The sequence below is a fragment of the Stegodyphus dumicola genome, chromosome 3 (assembly GCF_044657685.1).
Source record: "Stegodyphus dumicola isolate Sdum_Otavi_A_Nest chromosome 3, ASM4465768v1".
In the NCBI taxonomy this organism is placed as follows: Eukaryota; Metazoa; Arthropoda; class Arachnida; order Araneae; family Eresidae; genus Stegodyphus; species Stegodyphus dumicola.
The window spans coordinates 242,509,696-242,525,365 of NC_140770.1; the positions used below are offsets into that span (position 1 = coordinate 242,509,696).

Sequence of the window (15,670 nt, forward strand, 5' to 3'; positions counted from 1 at the left end):
TATAATGATTCATGATTAAATATAAGAAACACGTTTCAAAATGAGAAAAGCTAACTGAATTATATACTGTCTACATGTAAGGTACAAACTCGCCACCTTTCCATTTGCAAAGCAGCGCGCTGACCACTCAGCTATCTGTGATAGCAATGTTTGTGAAAAATAATGTAACAAGTAGAAGTCACTGCAAAGGTAATTTAATTAAACTTCAATAAATGATTGCTGTATGACAAGTTGTAACTTCCCTCCAAAATTTCATAATTGTATTTTATTGAATACTCTTTCACAGTCAACTGCTTTATTTTAGAAGTTGTTATATTGCTGAAGTTAGTTTTTGGTGTATTTAATATTGTGATATTTGTAGAGCTCTTATATTACACATGATATAGCCAATATTTATAATAATTAAGGAGAATTTTGTAAGGCAGAAACTTTGATTTCGTCGAAACTGTAATTTATTTAGGTTCCTATTATTTACGGTGTTACAAACAGGTGAAACATATGGATGTACTGGTCGGATCATTGCTTTATAAATGTAGAGTTTTCCCCTTTAATGAGAATTTGAAATTTATACCAATATATATGGTTTGAGAAAACTGAAGATGGCATGAACAATGCTGCTATTGCTGTATACAGTTAAGATATTTCTAAAAAACTCATCTCTTTGTGGTTATCATGCCATATTGAAACGGTTAAGCAAGAAGTTTTTTTGATTATGACACGTGATAAGAACTCGGTCAGCTATTGGCTGTTCGTTCACGTTACGGACGTAAAAGCTGAACAGGAGCAAACTCAGTTTTATGTCTTCTGCGTCACGCGAATTTACGCCGGCGTCAAAAAAGTTGCGCCAACTACATCGCGAGCGTACTTGTGTGGACGGGCCTTAATGTCACTGGATTTAAGCACTTCTTTAATCTTCTGAGAACATTCCTTCTTTAGCTCATATTCTAAGAATATTAAGTGAATACAATTATTGCAAAAGAAATTGAATATTCATTTGCACTACAGCTTGGTAGTTTACTAACGAGTTAACAAAACATAAATTCTACACATACACTAAATACAACAATATTTTAAATATTTACAAACAAAATATTAAACTGGAGATTTAATTAGAGCCTCAGCAGTTGCCTAGCATTTGAAGATTGTTAAATACTAATTGTTTGTTGTGAAGTCTAACCCAGGCTGCATGTTGTGAAGTCTAACCCATGCTTTTCGTAGTTTTCTAGGTTCTCTTTACAAAGGTTCTCCATGAAAGCATCTTAACCAAATAGCTCCCATGTTCTTTCTATGTTCAAATAACCAACTAACCTAGTTTAAGCGCGATTTCCAAGTGAAGTTACTAGCAAGTCCGGAATACTTATTAAAAATCATGTAGCTTGCCAATCGGGAGTAACATGAAAGATATGGTGCCAATAATTGAATTGCTGTTACGGTACGCTGTTTCTAAACTTAGATGGCCATTCCTTAATTAAATATGATTGGTTTGTAACTTCTACTAGAGCTGACGGTAAGAAATGAAGTTCAAATAAATAATATCGTGTGCAATCTTGATTAATATAAAATTAAAAATATTTGCATTCAAAGTTTTTTGAAATATTTGCAATTACTTTATAAGAAGGATTTAGTAATAACCGTAATAATTACTTATTGTATTACTGATGATTAGAATTCAGTTCTTGACAATTACATTCTAAATTAGAATTTTAAATCATATAATGAAAATACGCTATGCATAAAAATACATTTTAGGATAAAAAAATGAGTTGATTTTTTATATTTAAAAAATTCTTAAATTCATTTAATAAATTCTTAAATTCTTAATAATAATTTAATAATAATTACCACTCAGTAATAACTTAATAATAATTCTTAATAATAATTTAATAAATAATTCTTAAATTCATTTTTCATCCGCTCAAGTTCAAATACAAATTTTTAAACCCTCATTATTAATTGAATCCAGAATTTGGGTGTTGTTTATATAATTATTCTTACTTGTCCACAGAACCTGCTGATTTATCCAGCCATTAAGTAGCTGCAGATCATTTCTACATAACCATTGAACTTCAATTAATTCCTCTAGAGGGTTGTATGTTTATATCATAATTTGACTTTTATAAAAATTATTATTCTAAATCTTATGTTTCTATAAAAATATACTGTGCTTTAAAAATATGGATGATAGTATTAGCCGCTCTTTCAGCAACTTTATAAGCAACAGCTTGTTTAGAAATAAAATATGCAGTTAATGTCATAATATATTTTCGTAAAATTCAAATAAACATCAAACGAAAGTTCTCAATTTTGGACAATTTGGTTTAAACAAAGTTAAAGTAAAGCAGCAGACGATAAAACGCTGAAGATAAAAATTTATTCTTACAAATATTATTATTTTTTTTTTTTTAAAGGAAGAAAGAGGGAAATTTAAAAAAAAAAAAAAAAAAGTTTTAAATTTGAATAATATCATCCATAATTTTACAAAAATAGCTTTTCATATAGTATTAATAAATAATTATTACACATCATTGAGAGAAAAATTTCATATAATTAATTCTCCATAAAATTTTACTTAAAATTTAAGGTTAAAAGTAGCTGTGGCAATTCACTGTAACAAAATCCATAAACCACATTTGGCGTTATTATCTCTCAAAGAAAAAGATGCCAAATTTCAAAATGCAAAAATATGTAAATTCGTGTATATCTTAGAAAATTTTGAATGAAAAAAGTCTAATTTTTTGCAGGTATGCTTCGAAATACACCTATTTTAAGATGATGGTAAAATTTGTATAGGTTATAATTCAAAAATTTTTTCGAAAAATTTATGAAAATTGTTTAAAAATAGAAATTAAAAAAATAAAACACAAAAAGCGGGTAAATTTTATTTGGAATGAACCTAAATTTCGAAATGGGTAAGGAAAAATCAAAAAAGTTTAATAAAAAAAAGAGATATTAATAAATATTTGCCAAATTCAATTAACATTGAGGAGCTAAAATTTTGAGAGCTAATATTTTAAAAACTACTCGTACGATTTTTACAAAACTTGGTATTCTGGCATAATTTGAGTTGTAGAATCGAAATATGGGAAAAAATTGGTATGTTATTTCAGAAAAAGTCCTATTTTGTGTCAAAATACCTATGTTGGAATAGTGCTATATATAAATCTAATATATACCCTAAGTCGCGCTTTCGAAACATGAAAAATGCAGTTTGAATTTTGTCAATTGGTCCAGTAGAATGGGAGATTCTACTGTCCCATTTTTATTTATTTATTTTTGAGCAGTGTACAGCTGGCTATCTTTAAAGAAATGTTTATTTATAATCCTCGACCACTGAAATCCATTTCTTGCATTTTTTAAAGTAGAAGCAAATGCTTCTAGAGTTGAGATAAAAGGAGGTATTGAAAGTTATAAAATACATAAATAGAGATGTAGTTACTACTTCTACTGTTAAAAAGATAACTGAGAATACAGTAGTTTCTGTATCAGTGAGCAGTTTAATTGGAAGTTCTCGAAATAATACTATAAAATATAAGTGTAAAGCTGATGTAAATGTCTTCCCCCCCCCTGGAAACAAATTTCCCCAACAAGCGAAACATATTCCAATTACTTTAAGTTAATCTTGTGAAGAACGAATATTTATGTTTTTGTCTTCACACCTTAACAAAACTTTTTCCTTTTTTACACAATTCATTTTGCCATCATTTGATGTTCTTAATACCTAAATAGAGATGTTTTACAAAGCAGAATTCCATTAATTCATGCTTTGCAATTAATGATTTATGGTCTTTTTAAAGACATTTTATCAAAGTTTGTGAAACCAATCTTTGTTTTGTCCTCTAATTCTATATATGATGTGATTTGTAGTGAAATATAAAATCAGAAGAAAGATGAAGGTTTGGTAATAGGGGCTGGAACTAACAAAGCAGTAAAAGAAATTTCAGAGAAAGACAAAAATAAGTTTTATTTCCATGTTAGAAGCTATTTCAGTCTGCTCTAGAAAATGCATTTTCTCTGGTATAAGGAATTTTTTAAATAGATTTCCAGTTTTACTTCATTTAGTCATGAAACACAATTATATTGATGTTATTACTGATAAACTGCACTCGCAGTTTTGAAGTTGAGAATTAGAAAACTTGGCTAAAGTTATAAAATCAGCGAGGATCGATACACAGTGGAGTTTAATTGGAAAATTGAAAGATGCTTATGGAATTTTAAAGTATAGTGAACTGTATAGAATTATGGTGGTCATCTTGACAATTCCTCATAGTGCACAGTGCGAGAGGATTTTGAGTGTTTTTGCAAAAACAAGAACTAAATTTATATCTAATATTTGTAATGACACATTGGAAAAACTTTTGTTAGCAAAAGGAGGCCTACATGCCAGTTGAAAAATTATGAAGTTTCTTTTTTGATGAAAGCAAAATCTGCCACTGTTCATAGCATTTGTAGGAAAACTGATTAAAGTATTATTATTTTTTTTTCCCCCCTTTTGACGCGCGGTGGTCATGCCTTGAAACCACCAATTTTCGAATTTTTTTCTCCTCTTCTTTCCGAAATTTTTGAGTGAAAATCAATTGATTACTGATCTTTCATCTCTAAATAACCCAAAATAACTGCAGAATCATACCTATTTTAGGTCTTAGTACTTCAAACCGGATGCCTTTTAAAACTCGTTTTCAATGAGACAAATTAACTTACTTTTATTAATATAAACAACTTTAAATTTCAAAAGTTATTCATCGCACATCGTGATTTCTATTGTAAACAATAAAAAATGGCAATAATTAAATTGCATATATATAAAAAAAAACCTCTATATGTATGGTATTTGCTTTGTTGTTTCAGGGCGCGACCACTGCACCACTAGAGCATTGTGTCACAACGCTCTAGAGGCTCGGTGGTCGCGCCTTCCCGTGCCAGATAAACCACTGCTCTTCACAATGGCGTTTGCTTGCATCTCAAATAGGAATGTTTATTTTTACCCGGATATAGATAAGGGGTTTTGAAACCACAGAGTTATTTTATTACTAAACAATACATGCACTTGCCTAGTAAAAAGGGCTTTCTTTTCCAGAGACTTTTCTCTGACCTCAGCACACTTGCTCCCAAAGCTAGTATTGTGATTTTATAAATTATTTCCTGTGTTTTAAATTATATGTAAATATACTTTGGTGTAATTAAAAATAGAAATCGCAAAAAGTTTTATTTAAATTTAAAATATTTTCTGGATATTTTGGGACGAAATACGAATAAAATAAGTATGAATGGGAAACGAATGATCCATACCAAAGCCAAAAAGGACCAAGCCCCCCCCCCATCAACATAAAAAGCCTCAAATTTCACGTGCCAGATGAAAGAAACTAAATAACGCTGGACATATACCAGTGATATTTAGATCCAGGTAGTGTACATTTTGTAGCACACGGAAGAATCCTCATAGAAGATACATGTGTGAAATGTGCTATGTGGGTCTGTGCATGTACCAAAAAAACAAAACGTGCTTTGAACAGTGTCACAAAAAACAGTTTCTCTCTCTCTCTCTTTTTTTAAAATTATTATTATTTTATGAAGTTTTTTTTTTTTTATCTATTTAGGCATGTGCTTTTGTTGGTGAAGCTGGTAAATCTCACCAGCTCCTAGACTTTTAAGTTCATATTTTAGTTGTTTATTCTATTTTAAGTTATTTCAGGTAGGAAAATGATAGTTCTACTGCTTAATGGGCCTGATTTAGGCCTTGTTTTAGATTTCAATATTTCTTTAATTAAATAGCTCCACTAAGCCTTGTTAAGCGTCTAATGGCGGTACAGGAAGTTCAACCAGTTATCCATTTAGCCAAATGTCCTTATTATGTAGGAACTTATATTTTCACTGCTATAGAAAAATTGCATAAATGTTTATTTTTTTCTAATGATTTGTTAAATAATGTCAAAAAATATATATGTAATGCAATTCTTAAAAATTTTGTCATTTATTGGAAACGTGCACGGAGAAAGGTAAGTGCCCCCCCCCACAACCTCCGTAAGTTTCAAGGTCTTAGACGCGCGGTGGTTTCACAGTGCGACCACCACCCGCAGAACAATGGGCAAGAGTAGATTTTTTTAATTCATATATTATTTGTCTCTAGGATCATAATATTAAATTTCTAGAGTTCTTAGTTAAAAAAAAAGTTATAAAAATAATATCGCGCATGTCAAAATGTTAAAGAGATACAAATAGTAAAAATGCAAATATTTTTTTACTGTTTGAGTATACAAATTAGCAACTGAACTTTCAGATATTCATTAGTAACTACACAGATTTCATTATTAAAAAATACACTCTGCCACACACAAAAAAAGAAAAAAAAAATTGCACCCAGAAGAAATATAGCCACAATCATGAAACTTGGCAGGAATGTAGTCTGGGAAAAGATATGCAATTGATTTAAATTTCGAAGCCAGTGAGACAAGAGTGAGTGTGATGTGTGCATATGAGAATTTAAAAGCATGATTGCTCATGTCATAGGGTTATTCAAACAAATCTGTAAACTTGGATAGATGGTTATTGTGACTAGAGATGCCTCTGAGACATTACCAGTGGCAGTACGAACAGTTGTCAGAGAAAGAGCATATAGTAGGCCTGAGAAAAGCACGTTGGTAGCAGCGTATCAGCTGCCACCTCAGTTAGAGCGATATAATAGTTGCTCCATGTTGCTGACAATGGATTACGGAATGGATAGTCTACTGTACTGGAGGGTTAGAGCACCCCAGGAACACAGATAAATGCAAGGATTGCACAATTATACAAGTGGTCACTTTCACACCAACAACGTTGCTAGCATCAATTTGAGGCCATTTTCCATCTTCCACGCATCCGATGGTATCTAGGAAAACCATTCGGATACAACTGCCGAGGCTGGTATATGCTGCCCAATGTCCAATAAGATGCCTGTCACTGACCTCGTGTCATAGGCAGTGTCAATTGGATTTTTGATGAACTCAGGAAAGTTGGAGTGTGACCGATTGTAGACGTGTGATCTTTAGCAATGAATCCCGATTCGGTCTCAGTGCTGATGACCAACACACACACTTGTGGAGGCAGCCAGGCCAGCAGTCCGATCCGGCATTTGTTGTCGAGTGGCATACCAATGATTACACAAGGTGTGTGACCGTGTGGGGAGGGATTTGTTGGGACTCGCAATCAACTCTAGTTGTTCTTCAAGGCACTATGATGGCTTGCAGTTAAGTGGAAAATATTTTAATGCTGGTTATACTGCCTATACTATCTTTCCCAGGTGCCATTTATCAGCAAGACAACGCTAATCCACATAGTGTCTGACTCTCCTAACAGTGTCTTCAAGGATATAATGTACTCCTGTGGCCTGACAGGTCACCAATCGAGCACATTTGGAACATGCTTGGAAGGCAACTGCAGCTGTTTTGGAATATTGGTGAATTAACTGCCCAGTTGCAAACATTATGACATGATCTTCCATAAGGGGTCATAGGTAACCTACTTGATTTTAAGACATGTCGTGTTTCGGCTTTTATAGCTGCCAGACTGGTTGTACTATTTACGAGGGCCATCCAGGAAGTAGATTACGTTTCCGTCTGTGTCCGCTAGGGGCGGGGCTAGCGCGGCCATCTTGGGGTCAGAGCGTTGCGCAGCTCAGTCTGCATCTAGCCGTGCTAGTGAGAGGTTCGTGCTGTGCTCCGTTCAGATACTGTGACGGTTTGAAATGTCTGCGTTAATTGAAAATCCCGCGAGCTGCGCTCAGTAATAAGGTTTCTGACTGCAAAAAACTGTAAACCGATAGAAATCTATCGGCAGCTTCGTGAAGTGTATGGGGACAACATTATCACTGAAGGTGGAGTGGGTCATAAGATTTCAAAATGGCCGAACCAATGTTCACGACGAAGATCGAAGTGGGAGACCCAGCATAGTGACCTCCGAACTTCTCGAAAAAGTCGATGCTAAAGTCCGTGAAAATCGAAATTTCACAATAACGGAACTTTCTTTGAGTTTTCCACAAATTTCGCGAAGTTTGTTGCACGAAATCATCAGCAAAAAGCTTGGTTACCACAAGTTTTGTGCAAGATGGAAGGCAAGAAGAGGTAACGAAGTGGTTGAAGGCGCAGGCGGCCGAATTTTTCGACGAAGGAATTTCCAAGCTCGTACATCGCTACGATAAATGCCTTAATTTGTATGGTGACTATGTAGAAAAGTAGTATTTGAGTGTGGCTTTCATCTGTATATAATAAAATTTGTTTCCTATACTTTGTTTATTTTTTTATTCCAAAACGTAATCTACTTTCTGGATAGCCCTCGTATTAATATGTAACATTTTTTCATGCCATAACTTCTTATTAAAGTGCTTTTTTGTTCTGAATTTGTAATTGTTTGTTCATGTTCTCGTGCAGTACATACATGTTAAGTTTCATAATAGTAGTTTGTTTCCTTTTAGGTGCATATATTTTTTGTGCCAGAGTGTATATTTTTATCATTTAAAAAATCTTTTTGTTTGAGGAAAAAGGGGGGGACTTTTTTTGTGTGTGTGCATGTGTGTTGTAGGTTGATAAGTATGCTTTATCTAAATCACCTTATTTCTTCAGTTTTATTTTGTTTCTAAATTTTGTAGAGTATGCAAATAAAGTGTTCTAGTAGAATTCTCTCAGTACACCAAGCTTGGAAGGCAACTGCAGCTGTTTAGTATTTGTTATATGTATGGCCATCAAACACATACAATTCTTTTTCTTTTAAAACTTAAAAAAAGGGGGGGAAAGATTTTTTATATGTGAGGCTGTCTTATTATTGAGTCCTATAATCATGATAATTTCTATTACCCATCATCGATGCAACTAAGACTTTATGTAAAGGCATGTGTATAAGACTTTATGTAAGTGATTGATTGTCATTGTCATTTTTCTCATAATTGGCATAATATGATGTGTATTACTAGTGAATAAAAACACTTGGTTTCTTTTGGGGGGGGTTGGTGGCTGCGGGAAGGTTTTACAGGCAAATAGTGCAATATTGATGTATAACATCAGCAAGCAAATTGCATAAAAGTATAGAATGTGTTTGACATGTCATATATGCAAAATTCTTTAAATGAAAACAATTATTTAAAAAATTCCAGATAGTAAATGCTATGCCCATTGTTATTTTGCTAGACCAGGGTTTCTTAAACTGTGAGTTGCCAAAAATTTTAGCAATTTTGATATTTTTTAACTTGTAATAATAGCAGATTAAAACCGGGAATTTGAAAATCGACCAAAAAATTCGGGGAAAAGTCAGGGAATTTAAATATTTTAGTCAAAATCTTGGAAAGTCAGGGAATTTCATACGGCTTACCCCCACATAAAAGCGACTTTTGCGCCGATGCTGGAAGCGATCATTTTCTGAATTATGTATCGCGTGAGCATCATTCGGTCAGCTGGCATAGAGCCAATTTTTGTAGCTCCAATCAGATTGCCTTAAGAGAAAGGCAAAGCAAGTTTCCAGTAACCTCGAGTATCCAGAGGCTCCCATGTGCATATGCAGTGCATGTTGAACTAAGGAAAATACGTATTCTCGTATAAAATAAAATCGGTTCAATCCCAGCATAGGGTACTATGGAGGTTAGAATAGCCTCCATGTACTGTATACACAGGATTTGGGGATATTATGATGAACAGTAAACAGATCATTTTGGTGTTACCGGCAATTTTCAAAATCGTGCCAAGGCTGTAGCGTGTACTCGGATATTATCGCAAAATCTTTTAATCCCCCTTTTTTTTTTAATAAATGCCTTTTTTGTCATTTTGCAGTAAAATAAAAAAATAGTAATCAGTCACCTAGGCTAACCATTTAATCAACTATATTCGCCAAAATATCGTTGATTATTCTAATTCAATTTTTAAATAATTATTTTTATTTTAATGTTATTTGTGTTATTTAATGTTGCTTCTTCTCTCTAAATTTATTTATTAGTAAATAATACTTTCAAATTTCAGGAAATTTTCTCTGCATAATCCTGAAATTAATTTTAGCAGTATGATGGCATACCATCACGAAATTTAATGCACATATTTTTTTCTTATGCATGCTACTAAATAAATATAAAATACCTGAATTTATTTAAATGTATCATTATATAGATTTTTCTTTCATTTAGTTGCAAAATGTCTTGGGGGGGGGGGAATTTTTAATCCAGATTGGGCAGATTTCAATCTCAAACTGTAGTGGAGAAAACAACTCCTATTATAGTTATAATAGTAATGCTTTGGGGATTATATAAGTCATATATAATTGGTATTTTTTTTTTCAAGTAGTACCATAATTAATTTATCTCTTAGCACAGCCATTGTGCATTACGAGGATAGACTGGAATTTTCTTAAAACACACCTGGAAAACCTGAAAAAGTTAGGGAATTTAATTTTCCTGTTTTAGTGGCAACCCTGTAAAAAATTTTCAATTACCAAATTATTTTTACACATTGTATCTGAAAATAGATAAAGATAAGACAATACAGACAAAAAAAAAAAAAAGAACGAAAACATTTTGACGCTGTTGATATATTTCTAATCGCATTCTTACTGGTTAAAAGGAAGTATAGCTTTCTGTCACGTCTGATACATTCATTAGCTTTCGGTCAGGTCCGAATTATTCTGAAACTTAATCTCATTCTTTATGTTATTTTTGATTGGTTATTTATTGTGTCTTGTTTATGATTTGTTAAACCATGATCTGTTGTAAAGTTATATATATGACCTCTGTAAACTCTTTCTCTCTCTGCTTGCTTGTAATTCTGCATATCTCAGTAATAAATATTTGTTTTGTGAACCACGGCATTTTTTATATTTTACTTGCTTTGCACGTACCGCTGTTACTTCGTCTGTTACTTATTTAAAATTTTCACTTTGTTGTATGTCTTAAAATTAGGAATTAAAATTAATGACCTAAAACTGCAGTAGTATATTACAAGTGAAAAAATTGGCAGTTCACTCACACGTGTGTCAGATTTGCACAACACTTATGGGGTTCCTTAAATTTTTTAAAAATATTATGGGGTCCTGGGGGGGGGTCGTGAAAAAAATCTCAGTGATAAAAATGGGTCGCAACTGAAAGAAGTTTAAGAAACCCTGCTCTAGACTGTTCCGAGACCCATCAGTGGCTTAGTTAGATAAAACTGTTGAATTCCAATCTTGTTCAGGGTTTGGTGAACTGTTTGGCTGCATTTTAGTTTTGTGGTTTTTAGTTGTTTTCCCATACACAACATAAATATGTGCCAATTTCCACTAGAAAGTGTTCAGTGAATGTATTTTTCTAACACAGAAAGCTCTTGTTTTCCTTGCCTTCTGTGCTAATGAATATGTTCTGTGCCAAGCTGTCCCAGGTCTCAGAACTAATCGCAACTCTTGAGCCAAATGCTAAATTCAACAGTAGTAGTTTAGTAGCTCTGAAATACCAAAATATTGCTGGGTTTATGCCATTTCTTTAGATGTTGATTTAAAGGGAATTTGGTACATTATATATCAAAATGAGGATGCTGATACTCAAAGTTTATGCTGAGTTAAGATTAAGAATTGACAGCTTATGATATATAAAAGAAAGGGAATCAACTCTTCTCTATTTCATATGCCCTTCAACTGTATCTGTTATTTTGATGGTATTCATAAAGTAATTTGTTTGTGTGTGGGGGGGGGACTTTTGGAGGAATTTTCTTTTGCTGACATTTGGCAATTCGAAAGGTTAGACTAAATGTATGACATTTTAAAACTTCCTTAAAAATGAGAATTATGGTAGAGTTAGCTGCACAGCTAGCTGCAAAGATGTTCAAATAAATAGCTGTCCATATTACATGCATGTGCTATCTGGCAATATATGGTTATCATGACAGGTGTGCTTTTTTTTTTTTTTTTTTTTTTTTTTTTTTGTTTGTTTGTTTGTTTGTTTGTTTGTTTGTTTTGTTTAACGATTTTGTGGAATGTGTAAATACAATTTTGCCATGTATGATTTTCTTGGAAACATCATGTTTCTTTAATGATGACGTATATTTTTGCTTTGTAAGATGATGATATAAGTACTGAGTTAGCAACATTTTTCTTACACTTTTACAACTAGAAATAAACTAAACTGATAACTTGTATGACGTTTAATTATGTCAATTAAATCTTTTAATTAATGAAATTTAAATAATGGTCTATATTGTTTGCACAAAAGAATCATTTTCCCTTCTATCTTCTGGATATCATTTTTGATATTTATGTATTCTGTTTAGTGCAATTTGATATTTATCATATTAAAATCTTTATATAGATATGATTCATGAACTCTGCCAAGATGCCCAATTTATCACTACTACTTTCCGGCCAGAGCTTTTAGAGAAAGCAGACAAATTTTATGGTGTGAAATTTAGGAATAAGGTATGTTTTATGTATGTATTTGTATATATCATGTTCCTCCTAAAATAAGACCTAATAAAAACATGTGCCCTAGCATAATTTTTAGGGTATTCCTAATACTGAAGCTGTTTGCATATTTTTTAGACAATTTTCATTGTAATTACAGAAATATTTTACCTAAAATTTTTTTGCTTTAAACGTTCTGTTTGATAAACCTTTGTTCTTCACTATCTTTATACGCCGTAATTTCCAAGACACCGATTACTCTCTAACAGCCTTCCAAAGTCTAAAGAGGTTGTAGGTTGATGTTTGTACAACCCGCTTCAGTTCGAAAGCGCAAAAATACATTGGTGATAGACCAGGAGATTTAGTAGGGATATGAGTGAAGAGTTATGGCCTTGATACCTATTTCATGTTCCATTTTTTCCAGGAAATTGTAGATTTTGAAAAGTAGATTTTGACGTGTTACTGCTTGATTTGTCTTGATGCAGTTCTACTGATTGATCACACTATGTGTAAAGAGAAGGCATTTCTATTTGAAAATTGGGTATAAAATATGTTTTTGATAATATGTTGAGTTCATCTTAACATTTTCCCCATTCTCTTTATTTTTAATATGCTATTACAGTGGAACCTCGAGATACGAGTTTTAATTTGTTCCAGCATTGAGCTCATATAGTGAATTTCTCATACCTAGAAATAAACTTCCCCACTGAAAACAATGGAAATCCAGGTAATCTGTTCCACAACCCCAAAGATATCAACATAAAAGTCAATTTTCCTAATAAATAACACTGGTAAATAACTTTACTTATGAAGAGATAGGGATGTGGGGGAAGCCGAAATGGGTTATTATGGTTAAAGAGAGTCCCCATCTGATTCATGAAGGCCTTTTCTTCTTGTAATTTTATCCTACTGGAAGCAGGTTCTGGGTCAAAATGACTTAACTTTCTTTTAGTTGGAGATTGCTTTATGAAAAACTTATCTAATAACACTTGCTTCTGTCTTCTTTTTAAGAAGCCTCTGAAATGCAACACTACATTGTCATTACACAATGTCATGGTGCTTCCACATACTGCTTTATTAGGGTGATTTTTTTCAAAGAAAGTTTTCACTTCTTCTCACATTGCCAGTACTTCTTTAATCTTACTGGAAGAGAGGGCCTCATCTCCTGTTCCCTCCTTCCCTAAAAGAATCTCTTCTACCACGTTTTGTTGCTGCTGCTTGTATAGTTCTTTAAGTTCGTCCATTGTAAGTTCTTCACTATGCTCCTTCACTAACTCATCCAGACCCATACTTTTCCCCAGAAATACAATTTCTTGTGTTGCCCAAGTCAGAAATACTCTGAGGCCACAGTTTATTCCATGCTGAATTCAGGGTCCTCGCTGAGACTTCTTCTCAAGCCTTATCAATGAGGTTTAAACAAAAGGTATTTCTTCACCGAGGTTAAACAAAAGGTATTTCTTGAAGGTATTTCTTCACCGAGGGACCAAAATCTTAACTGACCCACTCGATAAAAAATTGCCGTGTTACCCAGGCTTTGCTTTTGGCCCGCCACATTATATTCAGTTGGTTTTTTTGCACCTTCCCCCTCTTGAAAACTCATGAATTTTCTGAGTGGGAGACGAGCAATAGCTTGATTTTACAATATCCACTTGCATTGGTGCAAAACGAGAGGGTAAGCCTATTCTTCATTGGCTTGTGGCTAGGCAAATATTTCCCTCTTGTGTTATGTAGGTTCTCTTAGGCATTTTCTTCCAAAAAAGACCTGTTTCATAACAATTAAACACTTGCTGGGGAAGGAACCCTCACTAGTAGTAAACAATGGGAACTTTGGCCGAAATTTATCAGCAGCAGCTGTATCAGAGCTCACAGCCTCCCCGTGTCTCATAACACTCTGAGCACTAATTCTCTTTTTTGAACCATCCATAGCTTGCCTTAAATGCCATCTCACCTTCAGTCGGCGTACCTGGTGTTTTTTGGATAAAGTTCAAGTAGAGAGTCTTAGCCTTAGGGTAAATGATAGCTTCCAATACTGAATCCCCTTTTAAATGCTTCTTATTAATCCACATGAACAACAGCTTCTCAACATCTTCTAGGAGTTTTGGACGTTTAGAAGTAATGGTAAGTCCTTTGGCCACACCAAGTTTCTTAATTTCTTCCTCCTTCAGAATAGTATAGATCGATCGTAGATGTCAAGAAGACCTGTTTCATAACAATTAAAGACCTGTTTCATAACAATCAAACACTTGCTGGGGAAGGAACCCTCACTAGTAGTAAACAATGGGAATTTTGGCCAAAATTTATCAGCAGCAGCTGTATCAGAGCTCACAGCCTCCCCGTGTCTCATAACACTCTGAACACTAATTCTCTTTTAAAATTTTTTGAACCATCCATGGCTTGCCTTAAATGCCATCTCATCTTCAGTCGGCGTACCTGGTGTTTTTTGGATAAAGTTCAAGTAGAGAGTCTTAGTTTTCTCATAAAGAAATCTCCTGCACATTATGTTTTTTTGCCTTTTTAAGATTCAAATCAGCATTATTCACTACAGTTGACAGTGATTATTTTAATGATTCTACTACTGTTCTTTGACTTTACGGAGGGAATTTCATTTAACATTGAAGATCTTACGTTTGCAAAATTTGAAATATTCCATTTTTTTTCCTTAGATACCTATTTGGAACAATTTTTCCACTTGAAGCAAAATTTTGAAATTTTTTTCCGCCTGTTGTTTTTGCCATCACCTATTGTAGCTTTAGGTATAAAAAAAAATCATTGCTTTCACAACTTTTTTTAATAACAAGATATGAATAATTTTCTTCAGAAAAAACATAAACACAGCCTTCAACGTTTCTTGCTTCTTTAAAAGCGACATTTTGTGTGAAAACAAAACTTTCAATTTGCAGATGATAATTTTGCACTTCATAAAATAAAGTTGTTGACCCCTTTTCCCCCTGAAAAAAAGCAGAAATTTTTTTTCTTCCCCCCCCCTGCTTTAAACCAGCAAAGCAAAATCGTCTTAAAAATGTGCAAATAGCCTCTGTATGAGCCCTAGTTTAGATTGTCAGCCAGACAGGCACTTTACTGCCGAATAACCAAGTGCAGACGCAACACAGATGCATATTTGAAAGAAATGGATGTAGCTGTGACAAATTAGAATCTTTAATGTTGAATACTTTGTGTCAGCAATGGATGTTTAGCACTTGAGTTAGTATTAAGTTTAAAGGATAATAAGTCTTGATGCTAAGATAACATGAGTGCAAAATGAAAGAGTTATTTCATCTGGTAGAAGAAAGGAATTGTG

General features: G+C 33.3%; 1 protein-coding gene across 1 annotated transcript in view; it reads left to right on the forward strand.

The window, feature by feature from the left end:
• SMC3 (structural maintenance of chromosomes 3) overlaps positions 1-15,670 on the forward strand; it is a 198,663-nt gene that overhangs the window by 179,765 nt on the left and 3,228 nt on the right. Inside the window, exon 30 of the mRNA XM_085813974.1 lies at positions 12,281-12,387. Within this exon, the coding sequence (XP_085670100.1) occupies positions 12,281-12,387 (107 nt within the window). The remainder of the gene's footprint in view (positions 1-12,280; positions 12,388-15,670) is intronic.